The sequence below is a fragment of the Neovison vison genome, chromosome 12 (assembly GCF_020171115.1).
Source record: "Neovison vison isolate M4711 chromosome 12, ASM_NN_V1, whole genome shotgun sequence".
Classification (NCBI taxonomy): Eukaryota; Metazoa; Chordata; class Mammalia; order Carnivora; family Mustelidae; genus Neogale; species Neogale vison.
In genome coordinates, this window is record NC_058102.1 from 88,546,314 (window position 1) to 88,573,189 (window position 26,876).

General features: G+C 49.9%; 2 protein-coding genes across 2 annotated transcripts; both read right to left on the reverse strand.

Moving 5' to 3' along the window:
- KRT1 (keratin 1) lies at positions 1-5,608 on the reverse strand. Its single transcript, XM_044229167.1, has 9 exons — positions 4,939-5,608; positions 3,723-3,937; positions 3,358-3,418; positions 2,847-2,942; positions 2,513-2,677; positions 2,256-2,381; positions 1,495-1,715; positions 961-995; positions 1-869 (listed from the first exon to the last, which is right to left on the reverse strand). The coding sequence occupies exons 1-9, from the start codon at positions 5,533-5,535 to the stop codon at positions 508-510; spliced, it is 1,878 nt and encodes a 625-aa protein (XP_044085102.1). The 5' UTR covers positions 5,536-5,608; the 3' UTR covers positions 1-507.
- An 8,007-nt stretch (positions 5,609-13,615) lies between these two features.
- Positions 13,616-26,860, reverse strand: KRT77 (keratin 77). Its single transcript, XM_044229169.1, has 9 exons — positions 26,172-26,860; positions 20,982-21,196; positions 19,818-19,878; positions 19,206-19,301; positions 18,105-18,269; positions 16,586-16,711; positions 16,246-16,466; positions 15,796-15,830; positions 13,616-15,208 (listed from the first exon to the last, which is right to left on the reverse strand). Exons 1-9 carry the CDS (start codon positions 26,757-26,759, stop codon positions 14,898-14,900), a joined length of 1,818 nt encoding a protein of 605 aa, XP_044085104.1. The 5' UTR covers positions 26,760-26,860; the 3' UTR covers positions 13,616-14,897.
- Positions 26,861-26,876: the final 16 nt, after the last annotated feature.

A 26,876-nucleotide genomic window follows, 5' to 3' on the forward strand; every position in this document is an offset into this window, starting at 1 on the left:
GAGAATTTCAAAATGCAGTTTATTGCAGCAATACAAGGAAGGGGGGAGTTTAAGACCTCTCCACAAAAGACAATCAACTTGCTCACACCTTATATACAAAACCAAAGCAGCACAGAGCTTGCTCCAAGAACTAGGATAGTAAGGAATGTTCAAGGTGTGTGCTCCATGTACAACAAAGAAGCCAGGGTTCTAACCAGCCCTCATCTGGCTGACTTAAGGAGATGCTTTGAAATGTAATGTGTGTAGTGGTCATTGCTAGACTGTTTCTTGGGTAAAGCACAAAGCAGGGTCACAGCCAGAGGGACTGAGATTGCCACTGATCTAAAAACTTCTTTGGGAAGCAGAGAAGAAAGGAAAGAGCTGGGGAACTAGGGTGAACTAGGGTGAACTAGGGTGTAACTAATGATAGCTCTTTTCTCCAGTGAGATTGGGGCAACTGCCCTTGGTCTTGCCAAACATATTTGGTAGTGATGGAGAGGGAGAGCTAACATGTTAGAGGACACCTCTTTATCTGACAGCTCTGGAATAGCTGGTAGAAACAAACTTCACGCTGGAACTGCCACTAGAGGTCTTGGTACCCCCAGAGCTGGATCCCCGGCCTCCGGAGGTCCCGCCGCCAGAACCCCAGCTGCCGCCTCTGTGGCCTCCACTGCTGCTACCGGAGCCGTAGCCTCCGCCGCCACCACCTCCAGAACCATAGCTGCCGCCGCCACCACCTCCAGAGCCGTAACTGCTACCTCCGGAGCCGTAACTGCCACCTCCAGAACCATAGCCACCGCCGCTGCCGCTGCCGCCGCCGCCGCCGGAGCCGAAGCCACCGCCTCCTCGGCTGCTACCTCCACTGATGGTGGTGTGGCTGGTGTTCACAGCTGCAAGGGGACAGTCAGTTCTCGTCAGCCCCACTCCCTCTCCAGCCCAGCAAAACCTTCACATGCCCCTGAGAAAGCAGCTGGTACTTACACACGCTCACGTTCGGGGCACACTCTCCGGACATCCTGTAGGAGGAAAAAGAGCAAGTCTCGCTTGATTCCCTAGCCGCACAAACCCTCTCAGCAGGGGCAGAGACTCTCCCCATTTGGGACTCCTCCTACCCACTTGATCTGAAACCTAATCCAGTGCCCTCGGGATCCCAAACTGGTGCCATTTTCTCAGCGTGAACACAAACAGGAAGAAACCACCATAGAAAATAGACAAGAGTCTTGCAGAGAGTGCAAATTAACAGTACCATTGACCTTCAGGCCAGATGACGTCTGAACCCTCCTAGATGGAGAATAAATTATTCCTTCTCAAAGCATTTCATACAGATGTTCTAGCCCTCCAAACAAGGTTGGGGTCCCAAAATGAGGCCTCATCTTTCCTCCTGAACCCAGTATCTTTCCTCTCCCCACACCCAGGACAAGCTGCAGTCCCTCGGCTGCATGCTGGATGGCAGTCAGCCTACAAGGGAAGAAGCACCATAAGAAATAGCCAAAATGCCCAGAGTTCTGTCCTCACCTGCTTTCCTCTCCTTCCAGAAGGGTTCTGTAGGTGGCGATCTCCATATCCAAGGCCAGTTTGGTGTTCATCAGCTCTTGGTAGTCACGCAGCAGGCGGGCCATGTCCTCCTTGGCCTTCTGCAGGGCGTCCTCCAGCTCGGCCAGCTTACCCTGGGCATCTTTAAGGGCATTCTCACCACGCTGCTCGGCATCGCTGATGGACTGCTGCAGCGCAGAGATCTGAGAGAGGAGAAGCTCACACGTCACTCACTCTCTTATCACCTAATCCCACCCTGGGCACCTCAGTGAGGCTGGTACTCTGAGTCCAACAGAATCACAACAGTTTTAAGTCCACTTATGGCTCTGGATAACACATCACTGCCTCTGGATAGCTAGTCACTGAGTTGACTTCCTTAAAAGTCCTTAAAGGGAATACAGAGCAGCCTCTCCTGGCCCTGACTTGAGGCTTCTCCACCTTTCTCCCTTTTTCTAAATGTCTACCCCAAAACCTCCTGACCACCTTTCATCTCATTCACCAAGTCTTTGCCTCATGGGCTAGATCACTCATGACCATCACATCCATTTCTCTGCTAGGTCATTTTCACCAGCTTCCCTAAAGAGAACCCAGCATGAAGCCTGAATTGTGGAGACCAGAATAATCACCAAAGGCTTGGAACGGACGGCAAGATTCAACACTAGAAAAGTGTCCTCCAGTTACCTGAGCCTCCCTCCCCAATGCCATATAGATATAGCTGAGCAGCAGAAGGAAGAAACAAATACCTGCTTCTTGACACTATCAATTTCAGATCGCAGTCTCTGGGCCACCCGATTCAGCTCTGAAATCTCCATCTTTGTACTCTTCAGATTGTCCCCATGTTTGCCAGCAGTTATCTGGAGCTCTTCATACTAAAGATGGTAGATCAAGTCAATTATATGTGGCAGCATATACCATGGCTCACACAGAGAAATATAAGAGAAGACACAGACAGCAAGACAAGACATTTCAGGAAAACTGGCTAGACATTCGGCTCATTCACCTTGGTCTGGTACAGGGCCTCAGCCTCAGCCTTGCTCTTCTGGGCAATCTCCTCATACTGCGCTTTGACCTCAGCGATGATACTGTCCAGGTCCAGGCTGCGGTTGTTGTCCATGGACAGGATGACATTTGTTTCACTGATTTGAGTCTGCATCTGGGACAACTCCTGCAAGACACAACAGCTCAATGACTTAGAATGTTAAAACAAAACACAGCTTAGACAGAGGGAGGAGGAGTCAGGAAATGGAAGATATATCTTTGTTCTTCTGGATAGTGATGGCACAGGTTCAGAGGCTCTACATTTGGGTAAATGTGGTCAAAAACAAAGGACTTACTGCCTGGTAGAGTGCAGTGAGGAAATCAATTTCCTGCTGCAAGTTGTCAACTTTGGCCTGAAGGTCCACCTTAGCCATATAAGCAGCATCCACATCCTAGAGGAATAATGGACATCACAAAATCATGTTTTTCCCAGGATGAGTCCCTCTCACCACTGTGAGGGGCTTTTCCAGTAGAACAAGCATTTGGAGTCTCCTCCACATCTTTCTACACCAGGCAGATCACAATCCCTAGACTGCCCCACCCCTTGGAATCACAATCACAGAACAGCTCACCTGAGCTGCTAAGAACTTGCCTCCCCACCTTCTCTGTGAAGGGCTGAGAGAGCTGGAGAAGCAAAGGGTCTGGAAAAGCCTAGGTCCATGATAATGTGGGGGGGGGAACCTCTATTCATCTATTCATCAGGCCCCCACCAGGTTCTCCACACCATGACCTCCTTCTACTTAGTAATTGGAGACCCTTTTCTATTCTTTATTTCAGATGTGAGGTCCCTCCCACAGATTTGCTCACCTTTTTGATGGTCACAAATTCATTTTCTGCATTTGTCCGCTTGTTGATCTCATCCTCATACCTGCAAAGAAATCAGAGGGATTTGGATATTTGGAGAAGGTGAGATCTGAAGTTCAGCCTCCCCAACTGAGATTGGCATCACCTGTCATTGCCTCCTGTAGCCTAGGACAGCTTGGTCACCCTGTCCTTCGGAGCAACCAAACTTCTAAGCTATTTCCAACTTCTGAGAAGAGGAAGAATTCTAAAAATACTAAATTAATTGGCCTCTAACCTAAGAAAATATATCACTAAATACTCTCTTAGCTTAAGACTCGTAGTCTTAACTTGCCACTTTCTGGAAGGATTGCTTGGTCAGTCTTCCTTACTTGTTCCGGTAATCTTCCACCAGGTCTTGCATGTTCTTCAATTCTGAATCCATCCGAGATTGGTCACTCTTCAGTTGGTCCACTCTCCTTCTAAGATTGTTGATGTAGGACTCAAAGTAGGGCTCTAAGTTGTGGGTCCGAGTGGAGGTGTCTACCTGCTGCAGCAGCTCCCATTTTGTTTGCAGCACCTGGTTCTGCTGCTCCAGGAACCGCACCTGAGAACACGAGCCCCTGTTACCAACTGGTGTAGAAATGGAGTCCGCCGGCCACTGAGAGCCGTAGGCAACCACAGTGAGACCCATGCCTCGTTTGAAAAGAACTTGTTTTTTCAAGTCCTGTTTTCCTGGCCATGGCAGTGAAATAGGAAGAAAATCAAGTTAGCATCATTTTTTGGTACAACATCTAACTCACTGTGAATTCACAGGAGCTTTAATTTCCCTGAGAAGGGTAATTACTATACTGTCACAGCTGGAACTTTTGAAAGGAGTAACTAGACAGATACCAGACAGCAAACCCCTGTATAAAATTACTGCAATTACACTTGAAATAGATACATGATATTTAAGAGATTTGCCTTTCCACTTTTTTTAGGTAGATTGCCACAAACATTCACACTTTCAGAGGGATGTTGGGGAAATCCAAAATGGAATTTGAAATCTATTGTGGATAACTTTGAGTTGACATGATTGATGATTAAGCAAAAAATAAGAAATGGTTTACATATTTTTCCAGAGGTATACTCAGAATATCAGTATTTTGAAAAACTGCTACCAATGTAACATTTTTAGAGGGCAGAGCTCCCTGCCTAAAAGCAAAAGATGTTTGGTGCTACTTACTACATCCTTTCTGCTACAATATCACAGTGCACTCTATTCACCCTCAACTCCCTTTAGGAAGACTTTTCCAGAGCTCCCATTTGCCCCCTAGAAAGATGAGTTAGCCCCATTTCTATTTCCTTCATTCACCATATGTTAAGTAAGCCCCAATTCAGCTCAAGAACTGAATGAGAAGACACTTCAAGGTGATGTCACATTGACCCACAGACTTCTTTGTTCAAGAGAGAGTTTAGTCATTAGAATCATTCACAAGAATACTTCTAACGTATCTCCTAGAAGACAATTCTACGAAATCCCAAAACAGAAACTTGAGGCTAAACCCAAGGGATCTGAAATGGACCAAGAGCAGTCCTCCCCGTGCACTGAGCAGATAAACTCACCTTGTCAATGAAGGAGGCAAACTGGTTGTTGAGCGACTTGATTTGCTCCCTTTCTTGAGTCTTTACTTTTTGGATCTCGGGGTCAATCTCCACATTAAGGGGTTGCAGAAGGCTCTGGTTGATGGTGACTTCCTGTATGCCACCAGGGGGGCAGACAGGCCCAAAACTACCTCCACCAAAACCACCTCCACCAAAACCACCACCCCCAAAGCCACTACCCCCAAAGCCACCACCCCCAAAGCCACCACCCCCAAAGCCACCACCACCATAACCACCACCAAAGCCACCACCTCCGAAGCCACCACCACCAAAGCCACCACCACCATAACCACTCCCAAAGCCACCACGTCCACCTCCTCTGGCCACGCTTATGGAGATACTTTTACTGCCACCAAGGTTGACAAGGCTGCGACTTCCAAAACCACCACCGCCACCACCGCCTCCACATCTTCCCCCTGCAAATCTCCCGCCACCTCCCCCACTGTGGCGCACAGAGCTGCTAGTGCTCCTGCGTTGGAAGCTGACCACTCCGGCAGAGCCAGAGCTAAAGCCCCCTCCGCTCCGGAACCCGGACCTAGAACTGAAGTGTCGACTCATGCTGCCTTGGAGAGAGTTGGAGCAAAGTCGGGAAAGGAAAGGAGCTCACACTCCTCTACCCCAAGCACAGAGACTGTCCCTTATATACTGGGAGCACATCTGGGCTTGGTCCTCGAGTCAGCGGGACGCAGAGCCTGTCAAGGGTTTGGCTTGCCTGCAGCCATACAAGATTTTTACGAGCCTCAACAATACGATAAACACTACACACCTAGCTCCCAGGATAGCTCTCAAAATTGCTGTGCGTGCAAGATCAATCGTGTGGTAATCATTTTATCAGACAAAATCTCCCTTCAAGTGCTGTGACCTTGGGAAAACAGGACCCTGTATCTGCCATCTGGTGCTTCTTGGTAGGATTTCATAACCTCCTGTCACAGAGATATGTATATTCCCATTCTTGCCTTTGCCCTTGTAAGCTGCGAAGTGCACTGTCCCCTCAAGCCTGGCAGGTGCAACTCCTCATGCTCAAATCAGCAGAGGAACTCTCTGGCCCGTATCTGTGATGACTCTCTAGAGCCCAGAGTTCACCAAGTCATATGTCTGGACCCCAAATAAGAGCTTTAATAAGTGAAAAACTCAAACAACTTATTTCTATTATATGGGCTTTAATACTATAGGAAGAGACACTAGCAGAGAACAGGATGGATGGGCAGATATTCTAGAAGGGCCAGACGGAAAGACATGCTCTTTCTGAGTTTGCCAGTTGTTCTTTTTCCTCAGACACAAGCTGGGGCAGGAGACAGAGACACCAGCAAAGGAAACTGGTGCAAACAGAGGGCACAAAGATGCCTGCGGAAAAGCTTAGAGAGCTGGAAGGTAACCGGTAGAACCTATTCCATACATTTTGTAAAGCCAAGGGGTAGAGGTGAGGCTTCACAGGGGCTTAGGGACCGACACTGGGTGATGTGGAGAGATGGCTGTAGACTTGGAAGAGAGGACAACGATGTGCATCTGGAAAGCCTGATCCGAGAAGTGAGCGCTGTTTCTGGACAATAGTAATGGCCATAGTAACAGGCACGATACTAGCTAAGATGTGTGAAAAACCAGCACAGTACCAGACCCTGTTCTACAGCTTTTGCATGTATTCACCTATTTCATTTTTACAACTCTGAGACAGATGCTATTATGCTGCCCGGTTTTAACATGGGGAAACTGAGGCACTGAAGCTCAAGTTTACAAAGGCACTAAAGGGGCATGGAGGGGACTTGAACTGAGGATGCTGAGTGACAGTGTGCGGAATCCTAACCAGCAGTGTTGTATGACACCACAGCGATGATTTTGGGGTGTGCTGGCCGCTGCATGTAAAGACAGACAACACAGCCAGCTCCCCGCCTCAGAGAGCTCCAAAGGCAAGAGGCCCATTCCATCCCTTCAAATCCTTAGTCCCAGGCATATGCAAGCACTTGCAAAGCACCTCAACTCACTCACAGAAGGGGAGATCACAGGCACAGAGTTCAGTGGGGAGGTTTCACTTCTATCCAGGTGCAAGAGTGTCCAACTGCATAGCGACCAACCAGGAAGCCGCTGGGGCCCTCCCAGAGGAGTACCCCTTAATCAATCTTAATGAACAGAAATGAGTGGGGTTGAGACTGAGAACGACCTGAAGCCCACATAGACTTCCATTCTGCGACTCCTTAGAAGTCCAGCCTACTGCCCACCCTTGCACATGAACACAGAACTGAAGAGTCGGTGAGAAGCCAGTGCTAAGTCCAGCCGGCTCTGCACAGCTCTGAGTGGTAAATCACAGGCCTGTGCAGAAGGTCCTCACTGTGGAATATAAGATATGGGGAGAAGGGGGGGTCCTGCGAAGACCCTCCAGCCAGGGCCCTGTGTTCCTAAAGCAACACAGCTACATGTCAGTCCTCCCCAGCCCTTACTTCACTGCTGAGGCTTGTCCCTCCTCTTTTCCCAGTTTTTGCACACACCGTCCTCCAGAAGGTGCCCTTCACTTCTCCACTGATCCCCTTCTCGCCCCCCATCGTTGTGACTCTGTAGTCTGGGACTCGGTCCTAACATTAACATCCGTGGGCTGCTAAACCAGCCATGTGTGTGAAGAATGAGTAATTCAGATCCTGTTCCCAACTAGGAGTAATGGAACCTGGGACGGTCTTGGCATGGTAATGACTGTTGCCTAACCATCTCCTGACAGGCAATCAAAATTCTTTTTGTTAAGCATACTCCCCTGGGAGACACGTCGCCCTGCACATTGATTCCTTCCAGCAGTTTGGAGGGGCGTGCGCCTGGGTGTGCATGCGTGTGTGTGTGTGTGTGTGTGTGTGCATGTGTACATGTGTGTCTTTATTCTCTCAACTTTGCCAGCCAACAACAGATCTCTCAGGGGCCCGTGCTCCCATCCCCAAACTGAGAAACGGACACTGGAAGAAAAGAGGTGGACAGGCATTTGCTAGACAATTGACAGAGCTGCAAAACTGACTGTAGGGGGTACCGTGAGGAGGGAAAGTCGGAGGGAAAAGAAGAAATGAGAAGGCATAAAAATCACCGTCAGCGGACACGTGTGCACTTCACCTGACCGAGGACATACACCAACACCCCCCCACGGGAGCAGCGAGAATGAAGCAGTCAAACTGTTTGGACCCATTTTACGAAGTGGAGAATCGAGGTGCAGAGAGGTGAGGGGACTTGCTCAGACACTCCAGCCCAGAAAACACACATCTGGGACTAGAACCCTGGCTCCCTGGTTTCAGTTCAAGGGTTCTTCTAAACCTGAGAAGGGGCGCAAGGATGGGCAAGTGGAACGGTGTCCAACAATCACAGCATGTTCCCATCTACAGGGACTCAAAGACCACACCATCTAAGCCACCAATCAAACAAGGTCCCTTGCCCTCCCTTTGCCCTGAGAAGGCAGACTCAAAGAGGTCAAAAAATGGGTCTAAGTCATGTAGTTCATTCCTGGGAATTGTCCAGTTTCTGAATTCAACTTCTATTCTGTTCCCACCGCTCACTTTTTTGGGACCCCAGCAGGACTGGAAGCCGCCATGTCACCAGCCGTTCCAGCTCGTCCTTCCCTGCCATGTCCCCAGGACTGTGGTGAACATGTGGTGATATTAAAAAGTAGATATGGGAGAAAGGTGTGAGCCACTCACCCTTCTTCTGGCTTTCTTGCAGGCCCTGCACTTAAAGAGAGCATGAAAAAGGAAAGAGGCACCCATACCCACAGACACTGACTACATGCTAGGAGCCATATCTCATCTAAAGATCACCCAAGGTCCTCACAGTGGTCACTAAGATTAGCTTCATTTTAAAGAAAAGGCAGCTTAGGTCCATGGAGGTTTAAAGACGTGCACCCAAGCTGACAAGCCAAGCCTGTCAAAGTGTGAGAACATGCCTGCCGCCATCCCAAAGACCTCCTCACGTCATGCCCCCCCCCACAGCCTACAGCTTTCTTGCCACCCACTTGCAGAGCCTCACCCCTTGACCTTTCCACTCCTGTGCTTTGTCCAAACCAATCAACCCTCTTCCCTCTTCCTTTGCTCCTCTCCATCTGCCAAACCCACTCACACTCTTCTCTCCCCAATGGGCCATGCAGCCTGTCAGTGACCCACTTCAAACTTCTACTCGTAGGCAAGCTCTGGGGCACCCACAATCTCAATTCCTGAGCATTTGGACCTGAATCAGAATTTGTCCATCAGGCCTTGAGAGCAAATGTCTCCATCTCCCCTGCTCTGCCAGGCAGTGGACAAAGCGCACTGTTCCAGGAGTTTTCCTTGATTAAAAGCACTCGGCTTCTCCATTGGTTTCTTTTTCTCAGCTCAGTTGCTGCCAGATTCAAGTGCATATTCACATGTGTATGTATGTGTGTTTGCTAGTCCCTCCATTGTTCTGGAAGGCTTTGAAAGCAAAACTAAGTCCTCTGGGTTTTTGGGTGCCCTCCTCACACCCCCAATTGCTCCAGCCTCCCACACAATCCCCTCACTTGGAGGGTACCCCATCCATGCTGGATATCAGAGTGCCAGAGCACCTCCAATCTCGAGGACACACACACACACCCTGGAACTGATCACTGGGATGAAGCTGCCACAGGTAGGCTGTGGCCATGGGCAGGGTCAGGGGTGGTGATGTTTTGATAGCTTTTTGCAGGGACTAAGAAAAAAGTTGAAGAAAGACATGCAATGACAAGTCACCCAGCCCCACGGGACTCCACCAGAGACGTAAGAGAAGGAAATTTCAGGGGAGTGGGGAAAGCTGAAGGCTGGGGGGCATAAAGGAGAGTCACAGACAATGGGGAGGCGGGGTGAGATGTGGAAAGCTGGCAGCCAGCAGAGGAGGGGCCGAGGCTTTTTAGGCAGGAAGGAGAGGTGCTCAACTGGGGCAGCCTGCTCAGGACAGACAGCAGGGAAGGAGGCCCCCAGTGGCTTGCTAGCAGTGCTGGAGCAGGATAAAGACCAGAAAGGAGGAAGCCAAGATGGGCACATAGGAGAGGAGAGGTGGAGGTTGTCTGAGCCAACAGAGAGGCTGGAGGTCTCTGAGCAGCCAGAGACCTGCTCCTGACTGCACATCTCTAGCTGTGTGACTCTGGGTAGGTCCCTTGCCCTCTCTGAGCCTGAGTTTCCTCATCTAAAAGAGGGACTGCATCTACCTTAGAGGGAAACCGAAATGTAGGAGATGCTAGATACAGAGAGCAGGAAGGATTCTCTCTCACTATTGCATTTGGAAGGCGCCAGAGATGATATAACTATCAGGAAAAGCTTTGAAACAAGCCCCTGTTTCACTGGAAACTAAAAAGACCCGGAAAGGCAGCTTAAGTTCTTGCGATGAAGTCATCTTGTGGGTGAAAGCCTTGGGGGAGGAGGCTGTTAAGTCTATAACAGGGAAGCTAGGGGCCCATCACACACAGGAGGGAATGCTGAGTGCACCTGCACCCGAAGGGGGCTAGGCAGCTGGGAATTACTGTCACTGTGGAATACTTGCTCTGCAGGGTAGGGACAAATCCCCATGGCTGAGCATGCCCGGACAGGTGTGGAAGCCAGAACACACCCTGGGAGCCCCCAGAAGCCTTTCCGGCCCGGCACTGGGACATTCAGAACCAGTCTTCCATGCTCAAGTACCTCCCAGCATCCCAAGTTCCCAGCTCAGTCTTCAACAGAGTGTTGACCAACCTGAAGACACAGTTTCCTGGACTGATCGGAAAGCTGATAAAACCAGGGCAGCAGGTCCAACCAAATGATGGAAGTTACACCGTGCTTGAAGAGGGCCTATCGGAGCACATGGCTCATAATTGGAAGATGCATTCTGGGCCAAAGGTCCAGCAATGGAGGGAGAAGCAACGTTCTTCACAGGCTTCCTGATATCGAGGACTCTCTCAGCCCAGAAACGTACACCTTGTCCAAGGTCAGACAGAGTTAGAATTTTATTGAGCCAATGCTTGCTCCTCCTGTCATCGGTTCCTAGACTATAATCTATGTAGATGAGAAGCTGGTGGAATTAAATTTAGATTCTCAGAGTGCCCTGCCCTGTTCCAGACTCTCAGCGTGAGAAGCAGCTGGCAAACTCTCCCTGGGAGTGGCCTCCTGCCCTCTTCTGTGTTCCCTCTGGCCCGCCTCTCTGTTGCTTAGTGGTTAGGCCTGCTTGACTCTCCCTCTGAGTATCGCTGTGGGAATAGCACTACCCAGGAGCAGGGATGGAAGGCTTCCTGGTCCCTGGAAGGACCACAGGTGTTCCCCCCAGGCCTTCCCCAGGGCCCATGAGAATCATAGAGATACCACATGTGGATGCATTTTGTACATGGTTAGAGGACTATGGAATGGCTGCTTGTTGTCACAGGGGTGAGCTACAGTGAGAGGTATTTGCTCCTAATGGGATCTCATTGTCTCTAACAAGAGTATTGTTTATACCAAGAAGCCTCCTCTGGCATCTTTTAGTGCTAGCCCCTTTGCTCAGGCCCAGAACATGACACTGAGGCCTCTCCTTGGAGTCTCCTTGGACTTCCTTGGCTAACTCCTCTCTCCTTGCCCTACATTTCTCATGCCCCGACCCTATGGAATCTCTGTTCAAATATTCTAGGATTCAGGCACATGGCTCCCTCCATCTGTCCCATAGTTCTCCATCATTGAGAAGGTCAAGGTTTCTGAAGAGAAAGAGCAGGGCCATGTGTTTTGGAAGAGTCCCAGTTACTGCCCAAAAGGAGAAAGGTGGGTGAGATGACCTCTGATCCACCTTGCTGTGTGTTTTTATCCAGAGCCAGCTTGGATTCCTTAAGCACATCATATGCACATGCATGTTCCCAGGGAGCATTGGTCCACATCCTAGACTAGGTCTGGTAGTGTCAGAAGACTTGGGTTCATTTCACAATCCTTGGCCCTGGGGCCTCTCCATGACTTGATCCTTCCTTGGCATCCGAGTTTAATTTCCCCCAATGTGAAATTCCTTTTTTTTTTTCAGGCTCCATCACATGAACTCTTAGGGCAGCAGAGGGATGAATGGCCACTGCACACATCTTCCCACATGTCCTTCAGTCCCTCCCTCAACCTCCTGCCAGTTAATTAGTCAACCTCTGCTGGAAATGTGCCAATTCCTCATGCCTCTCCCATCTCAGGATCAATAAAAGTTGCTTCTTACCCTGGGCCAAATCTGCTGCGGTTCCTACCCATCCATCTGGGTCATCAGCTGGGGTCAACCCCTCTTTGCAGGGAAGCTCATCAAATCTTTGCAATTAACTGTCACATCTCTTCCCAAAGACATCCAGGGCCTTCCACCATCCCCCTTTGGCCAGGTTTTTGGTCACCCACTGCCACCACAATGGCCACTGGCGTCTGAATGGACTACTCTTAAGTAATGTCCTCAGAGTGATAAGACTACAGAAGAGCTAAAGTGGATTCGGAACACTACAATCTTCCTGGTCCCCACACCCATCCCCAGTGGCCACCAACAGCTGTTGGTTCATGTGCTGTCCCTGCTGGCGGCTGAACACTCTACATCAAATCAAGTTTACACCCACTGCTGTTTTCTCTCTTCCCATCCCTGTCCCATGGGGTTTTTTTTTTTTTTTTTTTTTACTTCAAATGTGGCATGGCTTCTCTCTAAGTCCTCTCTCCTTCCCTTCAGACAGCTCCTCTGCCCATCTCTCCTTTCCCAGCCTATTCCCCCACAGGGCCATTACCAAGGTGCAATGAGGAGAAACCTCTCAGAGAGCAGGTAGGGGTGTGCGTGGGAACACACTGTCTTATCAGTATGGGCTGCAGCCATATTTGAATGAATCCCATATCCAAACTGCCATCTGTACTCCTTCAGGGAAGGAGAAAGTAGGTCACATCTTTTATGTGACTTCTTTACACAGACTCAAAATATCACGTAGGATAAAGTGGTAGCTTAATTTGCTCCATTCTTGAATATCGGCATCTGTGTTTTCCCCAGAGGCATGGATTCCAGAAACCCTGCCCAGGACCCCCACTGAGTGAATGGGCTCAGTCTCTTATCTTCTGAGCTCATGTCTCCTGGAAAGCCACCCTCTCTCATTCACACACATTCACTCTCTCTTACCTTTGAGTCTCTAGAACACTAGTCCCCTGTCTGAAGGGCCCTTCCCTCAGTCCCTGCCCACACCTACTTCTTCTCTGTTCCCCAGTTCCATTCCACATTCTAGCCTAGGAGAGCCAAGTTCGGGGGCCAACTTCTCTTCCCCAGCATTGGCACCTATGGCAGGTTCCACCCCTCCTGCAATGAAGGGTCTGCCTGTGTCCACAGGACAGACCTTGCTTCCACCTTCAGACTAAAAGGTCCACAGGGACACATTGCTCTGATTTCTCCTCCTTCTGAACTTTCCCCTTTCCCATACCCTAACGTTTAGATTGTGAGTACCTGAAGATTCAGAAACATGTTTAGTCAATACTGCACTCCCAGGCCTAAGGCCACTGCCTGGCACACAGCAGGAGCTGAATAAATGTGTAAGTGACTTTGGAATGAACAGCCACTTTCAGCACTAGTAAGATTATGTCTGCAAGGTCTTTTAAGATCATGTGTTACTCATTTAATAAAAAATAATAAAAATAATAATTTCCAGATATGAATAATTGCAGAGGCCTGCAGATACTTAAGAAGAAATCACTTATCTCTGACTCAACAGTAGTTTGAGGTCACAGAAAATTTTATTGTAGAAACACCAAAAATGTCAAGCCCTTCAAGGTACAACCTTCAACCAGGAAATGATGAAGGGACCCCCACTGAGCCCGTCTGAGGTCCCAACAGAATCACGGACTTGGAGGCTGCGTTAGGACTCAGCAAGGAAACGAAGGTGACTCCAGATCTCAGAAGCAACACTGCCCTCCCCCTCCCCCTCTCCAGGCCGGCTCATTGGCTGATAGCTCTTCCTGTCCCCTCCAGCGCATTGCAAACACCTGTGAAGGCCTGAAAGGAGGGGTCAAATTCTCATGAAGTGCCCAGTCACAGAGAAGAGGAAAACAGAGGGACTTTGAGACCCCAGGAAAGGACACCAGGCCAGCAGCTTCCAGACTGGTCAGGATAGAACCCTCCTGAGACCCATGCTTGATCCCCCAACTCCTCAGGGCCTGGCACATGGACACAACAGTGCTAGGCTGCATGTGCCCAGCCTCCTGGACAATTCTCAGGAGGGCCATTATGGAGCAGAATTCAGGAAGGGCCAGACTGACAGAGAATGGAACAGTCAGGAGGGGTAGGACAGAGCAGAGCTCCACTGCTTGCCCACTGACTCCTCTATTCACCAGTAATTAGTCCTCCCAGGGGACAAGGACACATGCCCTCTGAAATGCTCCCACCTTGGGCTGTTAACCCAGAGGACAATGCTTAAGACAGAGATGCAGAATCAGGACCAGACATGACTTCGTGGTGTCTGATGAGGACAGCAAATCCATACTCTCCACCGACATGAAAGTATGAGGCCAACAGACCAACGGACAGGAATGCGTCCGTGGCACAGAGGTTCATCTTGCCAAACTACTGGCCCAAAGTCCTCATTCTGCAGGTCCCCTAAGGGATGGATTACTGTTCACAGGGCATCTCAGGTGCAGGAAAGATGCAGGAAACCTGATACCCTTGACATTAACTCTCCATCATCCGCTTGGTGCAGAGTCTACAGGCTCTCTTTCTCCAGTGCTAAACTGGGGCCCTGGGTGTCCGCAAGGGCAGGAGCGGGGCCAGCTGAGTGGAGTCTGAGCGGAGAGCCGTCTGGCTGTGATTCTGACCGCCAACCAGCGCCCTCCAAAGCCAGATCTGCAGTTTGGGGTTATCCACCTGCTTCCCCCGCTAGCGTGGAATGTGTTAGCAAAGCTGCTGAGACCCAGGAGAGAAAGGTAAGTGAGAAGGGTTCAGGAAGGGCGCGGGGGAGGGGACAGGATAGCGCCTTGCCGGCGGGGGTGTGTGTGAGCCTCCCTCTACTCCAGGATCCGTTTGTGGGAGGTGTTGGTGGAGGTCTGGATGATCTGCACGCGGGAGGAGCCGCCGCCGCCTCTGCCCGCGTACTTGCTGCTGCTCCGGCTGCTTCCTCCGTAGCTCCCGCCGCCGCCGCCACCCGCGTAACCACCTCCGCTGGCCCCTCGGGAGGCCCCGCCGTAACTGCCTCCGCTCCCACGGGAGCCGCCGCCGCCGGAGCCCCCATAGCCGCCGCCACCGTAGCCTCCAGAGCCACGGCTGCCGCCGCCCCCGCCGCCTCCGCCGCTGACGGTGGTCTGGCTGCTCTGCACAGCTGTAGGGAGAGGGCATCCCCAGCGTGGGTCAGAAGAGCTGGCCAGGGCACCAGCCTGGACCTCCCCCGTGCACCTCTCTGCACCCTCCGTCAGGCAGCCTCCTGCATCCTTAGTGGCTGGCCTCATCTGACTTGCAAAAAGTTACCTCGGATGAAAGGCTTCCCCTTTTCAAAGTATTCTTCATAGGAGAAAGCACTGGGTATTTTAGGGAACTAATGAATGGTTGAATACTACATCAAAAATCAATGATGTGCTATATGTTAGCTAATTGAACATGATCATAATAATAATTTAAAAAGACAAAGCACGTCAGGACCTGCTTTCATTATCCATACCCCTGACAAGTTCTAAGCTGCTACTGATTATTAGGTCTCTTGAACACTAAAATACATTAAGAACTAAAATCGTAACAATTTAGTTCAGAGAATTTCTCCAGGCTTTGCAATTTGTTGGCTCACTGGTTTTTTTTCACGTGCAGGACTGGAAACTAGAACGCTGAGCGTGGTCCTTGCTGGTCAGCCATCCGGGGCCCTCCCTCTGCCCTGCCCCGCCCCAAACAGCCCACCCCCTGGGCCCTGTGACTTACAGATGCTAACATGGCTCTGCAGCTCCCCAGACATCCTGTAAAACCAAAGCACACACATCAGCCAGACCAGCAAAGCCCAGGGGAAGGCAGGTGACAGCCTGGAAACATCCGGAGCAGAGACATTCCCCTGAAGTGAAAACTGTCCCCGAGCTTTAGGGAAAGGTGGGTGCACAGGCTAGGGGGTCAGGGAGTGAGGGGCTAGAAGGGGTTTTAAGCAGTTTCTGGAAGCCATTTAGCACTGGCTGCATGGCTTAGGCTGGGGTATAGGGGCATTCTGCTGGGAGGCAGGGGACTGAAGACAATGACATATCTTCTGCTTCTGATTTGAATGCTTCTACTCAGCCAGATCTACTCATCTTCCCAGAAAGCAAGGCCTGTTTTCTCTCCAAATAGTCAGTTTCACCACCCCATGGGGGCAGCCTGCAAGCTGGCCCCAGAAGCAGGGCCCACCTGCTCTCCTCGCCCTCCAGCAGCTTGCGGTAGGTGGCGATCTCCACGTCCAGGGACAGCTTGGCCCCTAGCAGCGCCTGGTAGTCACGCAGTAGCCGCGCCAGCTCCTCCTTGGACTGCTGCAGGGCGTCCTCCAGGTCCCCAAGCTTCTGCCGTGCATCCTGAAGGGCCTGCTCTCCTCTCTCCTCTGCATCCGAAATGGCCACATGCATCTGCTCAAGCTGCCCAGGGGACGGTCGCAGAGAAGAACCGAATGGGAGGTGAGTTTCAGGAGCCCCATCTGACAGGGCCCTGTGGGAGGTGGCGTGTCCAGACAGCCCACCCTGAGCATCTTTCTCACCTGCTTCTTGACATTGCCGATCTCTGCCTGTAGCCTCTGGATGGTGCGGTTGAGCTCAGCGATCTCCATCTTGCTGTTCTTCAGCTCATCTCCATGTCTTCCCGCCGAGATCTGGAGCTCCTGGTACTGAGAACAAAGACGGCATCATGGTCAGCCTGCTGTGCTGCAGGAGGCCCTCCTCGAGGGAGTGAGTCTACCTTCCCAGGCCCCGCCCAAATCTGCTCTCCTGGGACAGTTCCCAGCTATGCCCCATCCCCAGAGCCGTGATACCCTGATAACACACTCACTCCTGTGCCAAATGTCCCTCATCTGAGCCATGACACCCCCTCTACACACACACACACACACACACACACGCACACACACACACACACACATACAGTCTTGTTCAAGCCGCCCTCTTTCTCACCAGTCTCTGGCCAGACCCAAATCCTAGACAAAGCTGCTCCTAGATGCCCTTTTCCACTTACTTGTTCCCCTATCTAGGCCTTACTGCTGGCCTTTACCAACACCGGGACCTCTTCCCTTTTGCCAGCACACCACATTCCTTCCTACCCTTTTCCAGGATGGTTTCCCTAGCAGCCAAGACCTGATTTCCTCAGAGGCCTTCAGCATGCCCCTTGTTTATTCCCATTCTCCTCTCTATGTCATTTCTGTATCTATGTGGCCCCATCAGTAAGCTCCCACAGGGCTCGGGAGGAGGTAAGGTGGCAGGGAGTGGGGAGAGTTGCTGGTTCAAGGGAAGCTCTGCATTCTGATGCTTTCCCTGTTGACCATCTACCTCCCTGGTCTGACACTGAAATCCACCCTGCTCGGAATGCCTGCCTATAGGGCAGGGGGACAGAGGCCCTCTAGGATTGGTGTTGAGAAAGTAGATCTCAAGTGCTAGGAGTTCAGAATGAAGGAACCAGCCTTTGATCCTTAACTACAGTTTTCACCCTCTGAAAAGGTCTGAGTCCACTGATAATAAATAAGTAATCAGAAATGTGCCCAAAAACTTAGCCAAAGAGATGTTTATGCCATAAATGAGGGTATATTCTTACCATGAACACCATCTGCTATTAAAATGATGTATAATATTTAATGTCACAGAACAGCATTCACAAATAATAAGTGAAAGACAAAAGTACAAAACTACAGTTTAGAAGATATCATTAAGAATAAAAAACATCATAAGTGGTTTAGGGAATGGGTTTGTAGACAGGACACCTAAGTTTAAGTCCTGCTTCTGCCCGTTACCTGCCATAAGACCCTATGGAAACTAGGGAAGGTCATACTCCGCTATCTTCAAAATAAGGGTAGCCAAATCTTTACCTTGCAGGCTTGTCATAAAGAGCAAATGAGATTAGATATTATATATATATATATACATATATATGTATATATGTAATGTATACAGATACATATATGTATGTGTGTGTATATATATAACTTCCAAAATAAGAGAAAGATGGTAGAAATTCTGAGGCTATGTCTGGTTTGGGGTACCAAGTCTGGGTAGAAAATCAGCAGTGCTCACCTTGGTCTGGTACAGCGCCTCAGCCTCATCCTTGCTCTTCTGTGCAATTAGCTCATACTGGGTCCTCACTGCATCGATGATGCTATCCAGGTCCAGGAAGCGGTTATTGTCCATAGACAAGATGACATTGGTGTCACTGATATGGGTTTGCATCTGGGACAGCTCCTGCAAGGCATGGAACCCAGGTTGACTCTTTCCACTTTCCTCCTGGGGCCTCAGTTTCCCTCTCCTGTCCCCTCAAGTCTCTGGGGAAAACAGAAGCCTGGGCCAGATGGGAGTCTTGGGGAAAGATCTTTGAATAGTTGTTCACCCCAAGAGGTACCTTAACTAAAGGTAAAGACCCCCAGACCTAGCCTCTAGGGAAAAGAAAGGAGCATGAATCCAGAGCCCTTGTAAGCACCCCCTGCACACAATGCCTCTCCTGTACCCTCTCTCCCTGCCTTAGTTGGCTTGGCTGCCATTTTTGGTTGGCTCTCTGATAGGCAGACTTGTTCTTAAGAAATACATGCAGCCATTCCCTCACTTTTGAGCCTGGACTCTACTGCCAACTAGCTAGTGACTAGCTGAGGGACTGAGCTAGTGACTGAGTCTCTGAGTGCCTCAGCTCTCTTATCAGCAGAATGAAGACCAAGACATGGCAAAGCTCCTCGCACGACATCTGGCCCAAGGTAGACATGGCAACAGTAAGGTCAGGGGTAGGAGCATATTATCCCTCACCACTGCAGGCTTCATCCTCATTCCCTTTAGGATCCACATTGTCCTCTCCTACAGAATTCCCCAATAGCCCTATTGGCTTCCCAGCACTGATGAAGATTTCTGGTCGGTTTTCTTCCTGTATGTGCTGGGTATTAATCTCATGTCTAGGTAGAAAAAAGGGCTGTTCCATCTTCTCCCTCAGGAACCTCCCTGCCTCCCATCTCCAGCACCTGCACCCAGGAATCTGAGCACTAGGGCTTTGGAGATTGACTCCAGTTCCACAGAGCTGAGGTGACTGGGGAGAGGAGTCCCTAGTGGGTCATGTTGGGTTTCAGGCCTCCACCTCCAACAGCCCCTTGTGACATGTGAGGAAAGAGAAGAGTTTCTCATGAGGACTGAACTCACCATATCAAATAAATACTTCAGGAAACTGATCTCTCCAAAGAGGACATTCACCTTGGACTCCAGGTCTACCTTGCTCATGTAAGCAGCATCCACATCCTGATCAGCAAGCAGAAATAGTCTGACTTTATTGTCCAGGTGTTGGCTGGACGCTCACGGGGTGACCCAGGCAAGTGGCAAAACCTCTCTCGGTTTATTTCCTTGACTGCAAATTTCCTTACCTCACTCAGGTGAGGGACCTGCAAAATCTCTGGCTCTCCTGGCCAGAAGGAAATGTGACACTAAGCCCTTCATCCCAGTCATTCACACACAGCGCCTCAGGTCCCTCCCCAGGTCTCAAGGCTGCACATGACTGACAGGTGTCAGTTGATTGAACTTTACCTTCAGGACTGTAGAGAGATAAGTACTCCAGGAAGCCTCAAGATTGATATCAACATCACTTTCAGACTTAACCCCTTCAGTGCGTGCAGGGGCTTAGCATTCAGGCCACACCCTCAACAAGCTGCCCCCAGTGGTCACCATTCCCCTCTTGGTCACATAGTATCCCACAGTAGTTCCTCACTCTGCTCAGCCCCCTGGGCCCACTGTCCCCCTGGGATCACCCCCATCCTTCACCTTCTTCAGGACGACAAAGTCATTTTCAGTGTTGGCCCTCCGGTTGATCTCTTCCTCGTATCTGTAGGGGGGAGTAAGAGACACAGATAGGCTGCTGAGGCTGACCTTGGCTCCTTGAGATTTTTCCTCTCATCAGGCGGCTTGGAATATCCAAACTTTTAGTGCTAGACTTTCACTATCCCCTGCCACTCTCACAGACAAGCAGCTGAAACCAGTTCTGGGCCTTCCAGGTCAATAGAGAGGACAACAATCTAAAGTGGAAAATGCAGAGCCACACAGAACCACCCTGAAATGTCCCTCTTTCATTTGATGTTTTACCTTTGTAAATTTGTTGCACTCACTTATTTTTTGCAGTTGAGAACATAAATAGCCACTTTTGCTAAATTGTTTTAAAGAGAAAAAAATGTCACCTACCATGTTGCCCCCCAACACCTTCAGTGTGAATTTCATCTTGCCCTTTTGGAGCCACAACCTCTTGACTTTCTGATTGGCATGTCAGGATGGCGTCAAGAGTAACACCCTGCACTGTCACATGGGGAGGGAGAAGCCGTTCGGTTGCCTATAGGATACAGGAGCAGCTGATCTGGCATTAGACAAGTCCTGCCATCCCTACCATTCTGACTAATAAAAACTAGTGCTTAGTATGTGCAGACACAGTCTAGGAACTCATCAAGCATAATGTCATCTGAACAGGTGGTTCTCAAAGTGTGGTCCCCAGTCCACCAGCATCACGTGGAAGCATACCAGAAATGCAAACCCTCTGGTGCTTTTCCAGGCCTACTCAACCAGCCTGCTGCACAATGAAGCCTGAGAACCCAGATCTGCCTGTCACAGCAACCCAATAGGGAGGGTGCTTACCATCCCTACTTTACTAAGATGAAAACTAAAGGCTTAGAAAGACAGAGTTGCAAGCAGTCAGAAAGTGGCAAAACCCACTGGAACTTGGCTCATCTGGGTCCAGCACCCTGAGGATAGTCTTCCCTTCCCACCTAATACAACTGAGAACTATCCTACCCGAGCTGCCATAGGCAAGATGGTGCCCTCTGTGGTTGTACACTACAGAGCCAGGTAGAGACCCTGGTCCCCCCTGACATAGTAACACAAAAGCAAAGCGTCTTGCCCCTGAATCAGTTCCTGACCCATTTACCCTTTCTGGGGTCTCACTTGTTCTTGTAGTCCTCCACGACATCCTGCATGTTCCTAACTTCACTGTTCTGGCGCATCTGCTCGGCGTTGAGGAAATCCACCTGCCTCCGCAGCTCACTGATGTAGTTCTCCAAGATGGGCTCCAGGTTATTGGTCCGAGTAGAGGTGTTTACCTGCTGCAGCAGCTCCCACTTCGTTTGCAGCACCTGATTCTGCTGCTCCAGGAATCGCACCTAAGAGCAAGAAACTTCCAAGTTCATCCTGGGCTGTGGGTCCAAGAAGCACCCCCACGGGTAGCAAGTCTGGCAACCAGACAGCATATCTGACCTCAGAGAATCAAGATGGTCCCCCTTGGGATCAGAGAGCTTCCCTTTCTGTGGGACCAGGACACACAGAACACAATATGGTTTCTGATGGTTGATCAAGGGCTATAAGGTCAACTTGCCTAAAATTAACTCTGAGTTACTAAGCTAACTCTGGGGGCACCTGGCACCTGGGTGGCTCAGTCATTAAGCATCTGCCTTCAGCTCAGGTCATGATCCCAGGGTCCTTGGATGGAGCCCCGCATCAGGCTCCCTGCTCGGCGGGAAGCCTGCTTCTCCCACTCCCACTCACCCCTGCTTGTGTTCCCTCTCTCGCTGTGTCTCTCCCTATCAAATAAATAAACAAAATCTTTAAAAAAAAAAAAACTAAGCTAACTCTGATTTTGATGGTCAACCACCTCCAGTGGAGTGCCTTCTTTTCTTCAGCTACGGCCACGTATACCACAGAGCTGTCACTCCCACACACCACACCCCCTGCCAGCGTAAAGAAATGGTGATGCATGCAGAGCGGCTGAAACATTAATATCCAAGGCTCATTTCTCTTTGTGGCTGAAATGCTGTCTGTGATTGAGAAGAGGAGACAATAAGAGGGAGGAAACAATTTGACTAAGAATATGATACTGATTTCTGACCAAACCAGCCTGGGTGTCCCCATCCTGCAGGGTCCACCATGTCCATTTCCTGCCAGTGTATGTTTCAGAAGGTCACCTCACATAAATGCTAACTCAGAATTTTAAAAACAAGTCACCCCACTTTTTTTATAACGTTTTATGTACTCGTTTGGGAGACAGAGAGCATGACGGGGGCGGGGGAGACAAAGGGAGTGGGTAGGCAGACTCCCCGCAGAGCAGGAAGCCTGAAGTGGGATTCAATTCCATGACCCTGAGATCATGACCTGAACCGAAGTCAGATGCTTAACCAACTGAGCCACCCAGGTGCCCCGTTCCCACTTTTTAGAAATGTTATATAATGCATAAGCATGCCCTAAAGTAAGGACTTTGGGGTTATCTAGTGTTTGGGAAATACTCATGTTGCGATTCCCTTCATTAACATTCACTGACATGGAAAATGGAGAGTGGACATCATCCTATATTCTCACTACCTCTTCTTCCAAAACTGGGCACAGAGGTCAGGTACAGGGTCCAGAGAGCTGACTGGCTGTGCAGACCAAGTGCATGGATTGTGCTCCGCAAGACTGTGATCAATCTTCACCTTACCCCCACAGGTGGCCCTTAGATGGAGCCTCCCTTCCCACGCCTTTGGTGAAGATAGGGGATGCCTCTATACTTCGCTCGGGTGCAGACACACACACACACACGTGTACACACACACAACACACACACACAAACATTTCAGAATCCTCCTGGGAGTTGTGTATGAGGACAAACCCACTGCTTTGTGTGGTCAGGACAGAACCCTGAAGACACTCCCCTACAATGCCACCCAGCCCTTAGGACTGCCCTTCCGAGGGGCCAGCCTTGTTAACTCCCTTTGAATTTTTACTCTAGGCTGGGAGATAGTGAACACTATTCCCCATGGCTCATTTTTTTAGCTTCATTAAAGCAAGAGTTAAGGCAAGCAGATCTCACAGGTTGTCTCAGCTTGAACCCCCCCAACCCCCGCCATGGGAAATTCCTGCCACCTGGCCTAGTTTTGTTCTAGCAGCATTGCGAGGAGGTAGACAAATCAAACAGACATGGGGTCTTAGCCCTGTGCTCAGTATTGCAGGAACTAAAGGAAAAAATTTCATGGACCCACAAGGAATCTCCACACCAAACAATAAGGGGCAGGTTAGCCAGAGGACCTTCTCCCCATGCACATACACGATAACTCAGAGCACATCAGCAAAGGAACCCATGGTTTCGTCAGGCCACCCAAACTGCAGAGGCAGAGACTGGGTGCAAAGAGTGCCAGGCAATTTTAGTAGGATTTAATAGCTAGAAAAATCACTGAAAGCCATTGTGATTTTTTCCCAGTCCCCCCAAAACATACCTGGGCTATGTCCCATCTGTACAGATGAAACTAGCATCATGCTGAGCTCACCTTCATTCTGGAAAAAGCATACCCCTCTTGGCTTGTCATGCTCCTCTCCCTCCTGTTTATGACAGTCCAGCCTCCTGCTGCCTCCAGCAACTCTTTGCCTGGCTAAGCATTTACCCTCTTGATCTCAACTAAAGTGGCATTCTCCTGGTATCTCGCCTTTATAGCCCTCAGTCCCTTCCCCGGAGCATCTAGTGTGACTTGCCGTCGCTTAGTGCTGTTTGAACATAACCCTCCTTGGCTGGGGGAGCCTCAGGAAGGCAGGCCCATGTTGGCTTTGATCTCCTGTGGACACAAGGTGCTCAGACCCATAGACACACAGTGCCCAACACAGAGAAGACAGTTCATAAGTATCATGGACTAGTGAAATGCTAAGGGCTTTGGAATTGCCTCCAAGTGTAGACAACTGTCCTTCTGAATAGACTAGAAACTCCTAGAAAGCAGAGACTTTGTCTGTTTTGTTTATAATTGAATCTCCAACACCCAGAATAGGCTGGCATATGATAATTACTCAATAAATACATGTTGAATGACAAGTCTAGTCAGCCCTTCAGGTGTCAGGCTTGGACATTCAGAGAGTAGAAATAGACACAAAGGCTTTTGTAGAACCAAAGGCAAGGAAAAAGGACCTCTGGAAGGAAAGGGGGGTGTCCATCTATTCCCATGGGAACACCGGCCTGATCTTGTTCAGCTGAGCTTGAATCCTCTATGCCAGGGTGGTAATTGGCCTGGATAGTCTACACCCAGAGGCATTTGAAATATACAGTGTGTCAAATGGCCTTAGGGACAATGGAGAAAAGTAACACAGGGATAAGGATGGATAAGGATGCTGGTATGTGGGTGCTACTTCAAAAGGGAAATCAGGGAAGGCTCCGCTAAGATAGTGGCATCTGAGAAAAGACCTGAAGGAGGTGAGGGAGCAAGCCAGACCACTCTCAGAGGGAATGGCAGGCGCAAAGGTCCTGAGGCAGGCATGGGGTATTAGAAGGTTCAGGAATGCAATAGTGTCCTGGTAAGTAAGAAAGAAAGAGGAAAGGAGCACAGAGGGAGTGAAGGGTCACTGCAAGCAATGAGTTTGTACCTTGGGGAGCTAAAGTCCAGTCCTCACTCTGTTCACCAAAATTTGCAGCTTGAGAGATGTTCTACCCAGTGGTGGCAATGTTGCCTCATTCTCACAAATGCAATCCGGGAGTGAGCAGCAGCTGTGGGGCCGAGGCTAGATCACACAGGGCCTTATAGGATCTTGGCTTTTATTCCAAATGAGACAAACAGCCAATGGAGGATTCAAAAAGAGAAGTGATACAATGATACAATGTTCTTAAATGGTGGCTCTTGTGTGACTCTGAGAATGGACTATATGAGGGTAAGGGTGAAAGAAGAAAGACCAGATGAGAAAGTAGAGTCAGAATCCACTCTTCTCCCTCCCAGCTATGCTAGAGTCCTCCTGGATGAGGGCTCTTTCTTCATGGTTATGACAAGCCTTAGGGAAGGTCAGCTTGCCACAGTCACGTACAATTTGGCCTTTGCCCATAGGCCCATGTCATAAAATGTAACAAATGTCCTATATTAATGGTGGGAACCACAATCTCCCAGGAGATCAGGTGCCAGTAGCCCATGGCCATTTCACTGACCTTCAGTCATCTCTTCTCTCATTTCTCTCATCTCCTCCTTTAGCTTAGTCTTGAACTCCAGTGGTGTCTCTTCACCTGTCACCTCCTTACACCAGTCAAGACTTCCCAGTCCCTGCCCATGCCTGATGTATGAAAATGTTCAGCCAAATTTCCCACCCAAGGTGATCAGAAGTAGCACTTTGTTCTATTCAACTCCCGTTTGGCTATCTTTGGGCCTCAATACTCTTACCCCTCCTCCCCCAGCCCACACACTCTATCCTTTCCCAGAATCGACCCAGATATCAGACTGGATATACACAGTCCAGTGGTTGACTTTAGCCATGGGTAATCTGCAGTCAGACCACAGGTCAAGCTCTGGCCTCAACACTGAATTCCTATGGGACTGAGGGAAAGTCACTGAGCATCCAGGAGTCTTTGTGCCCCAGGGTGCTTCCCATTACATCACCAAGAACAAAGACATTTCTGGGGCGCCTACAGGGTCTACTGTGCCTCCAACTCTGGATAAAAGGAAATGCTGGAGGAAGGTCCTTATCATAGGCCTCTACCAGCCTCTACTTGCTGATCTGGGTCTGGACCAGCCCTAATATGAAGTTTAACTAAGGAACTAGAGAAAGGGGCTATGATGGCTCCATCTGGCCCATTCTTGGAACAGTGATAGAATCTTACCTAGTATGCTATTCACTTTAGCCCCTAGTAATACCCTCAGAGCATTCGTCTAGACTGTGCCATGGTTCCTTGAGGCCGGGACCTGTGTTCTTGTCACTCTGTAGCACCTGACACGGTATCTGACATATAATAGATGCTTAGTAAATGTTTGTGGGATGGATGTGTGGATGGATGTGTGGATGGATGGATGGATGGATGGATGGATGGATGGATGAGGGGATGGGTGGATGGGTGGATGGGTGAGTGGGTAGTTGGAAAGTAAATAATGATGAACGAGAATAAAGTCACTACACCATGTATTTTTTCTGTGGGACATTTTCACACTTCTTACCTCCTTTCAGGCCAAAAGGAAAAGATAAATCCCCTCAGTAAGTCAAATTGAGGCCTAATGAAATAAATGCTTTCTTAAGGTCTCAGAACATATACTTCTGGAAGTGATTGTCACCACCAAACTGAGATAATACAAGGTGGTAAGAGGTGGCAGGGCACAAGGCCCTCTCAATTATTTGATCAGGGGCCAGAGATCCCCCTGCCCTTGAGGTACTCACCTTGTCAATGAAGGAAGCAAACTTGTTGTTGAGGACCATAATCTGCTCCCTCTCCTGGGTCTTGACTCTCTGAATTTCAGGGTCCACCTCCAAGTGAAGTGGCTGAAGGAGGCTCTGGTTAATAGTCACCTCTTGGATGCCCCCTGGGGGACAGGAAGGACCAAAGCCCCCAAGCCCAAAATTGCTACCCCCAAAACCACCTCCTCCATAGCCACCACCTCCGAAGCCACCGCCCCCAAAGCCACCGCCCCCAAAACCACCACCTCCAAAGCCACCTCCCCCAAAACTTCTGCCCCCTCCTCCAAATCTCCCTCCTGCACCCCCACCCTGGCAGAAACCACTAGCACTTCTTCCCACTAAGCTAATAGAGATGCTTTTACTGCCTCCCAGGTTGTAGAGGCTCCTAGAACCAAACCCCCTGGCATGGCTCCCATACCCGCCACCACCACCACCACCACACCTGCCTCGGACCTGACACACAGACCCGACAGCCCGACTCCCACCACCAGAGCCTGCAGAAGAGCCTGTGCTATAGAACCGCCTGCTCCTAGAGCTAAATGCTGACTGAGAGCTGAATTGGCGGCTCATGGTTACTAGAACATTCAGAGAAGCAGCCAAAAGAAAAGTCCCGGCTGGAAGGAGGCAGAGACCCAGGAGGAAAAGAGCTATGACTCCTTTGACAAGAGAGCTGGCTTAGTCCCTATA

Bases quoted from the DNA above. Each gene is read 5' to 3' on its own strand.
- KRT77 (XM_044229169.1), bottom strand. From the start codon at position 26,759: ATGAGCCGCCAATTCAGCTCTCAGTCAGCATTTAGCTCTAGGAGCAGG. The intron at 19,879-20,981 runs GTGAGACCCCAG...TCCCCCCTACAG, and splicing joins GTGGAGGACTACAAGAACAA to ATACGAGGAAGAGATCAACC. The intron at 19,302-19,817 runs GTGAAGGATGGG...CTTGCTGATCAG, and splicing joins ACTTTGTCGTCCTGAAGAAG to GATGTGGATGCTGCTTACAT.
- KRT1 (XM_044229167.1), bottom strand. From the start codon at position 5,535: ATGAGTCGACACTTCAGTTCTAGGTCCGGGTTCCGGAGCGGAGGGGGC. The intron at 2,382-2,512 runs GTGAATGAGCCG...TACCATCTTTAG, and splicing joins AGGCCCTGTACCAGACCAAG to TATGAAGAGCTCCAGATAAC. The intron at 870-960 runs GTAAGTACCAGC...GTCCCCTTGCAG, and splicing joins TGCCCCGAACGTGAGCGTGT to CTGTGAACACCAGCCACACC.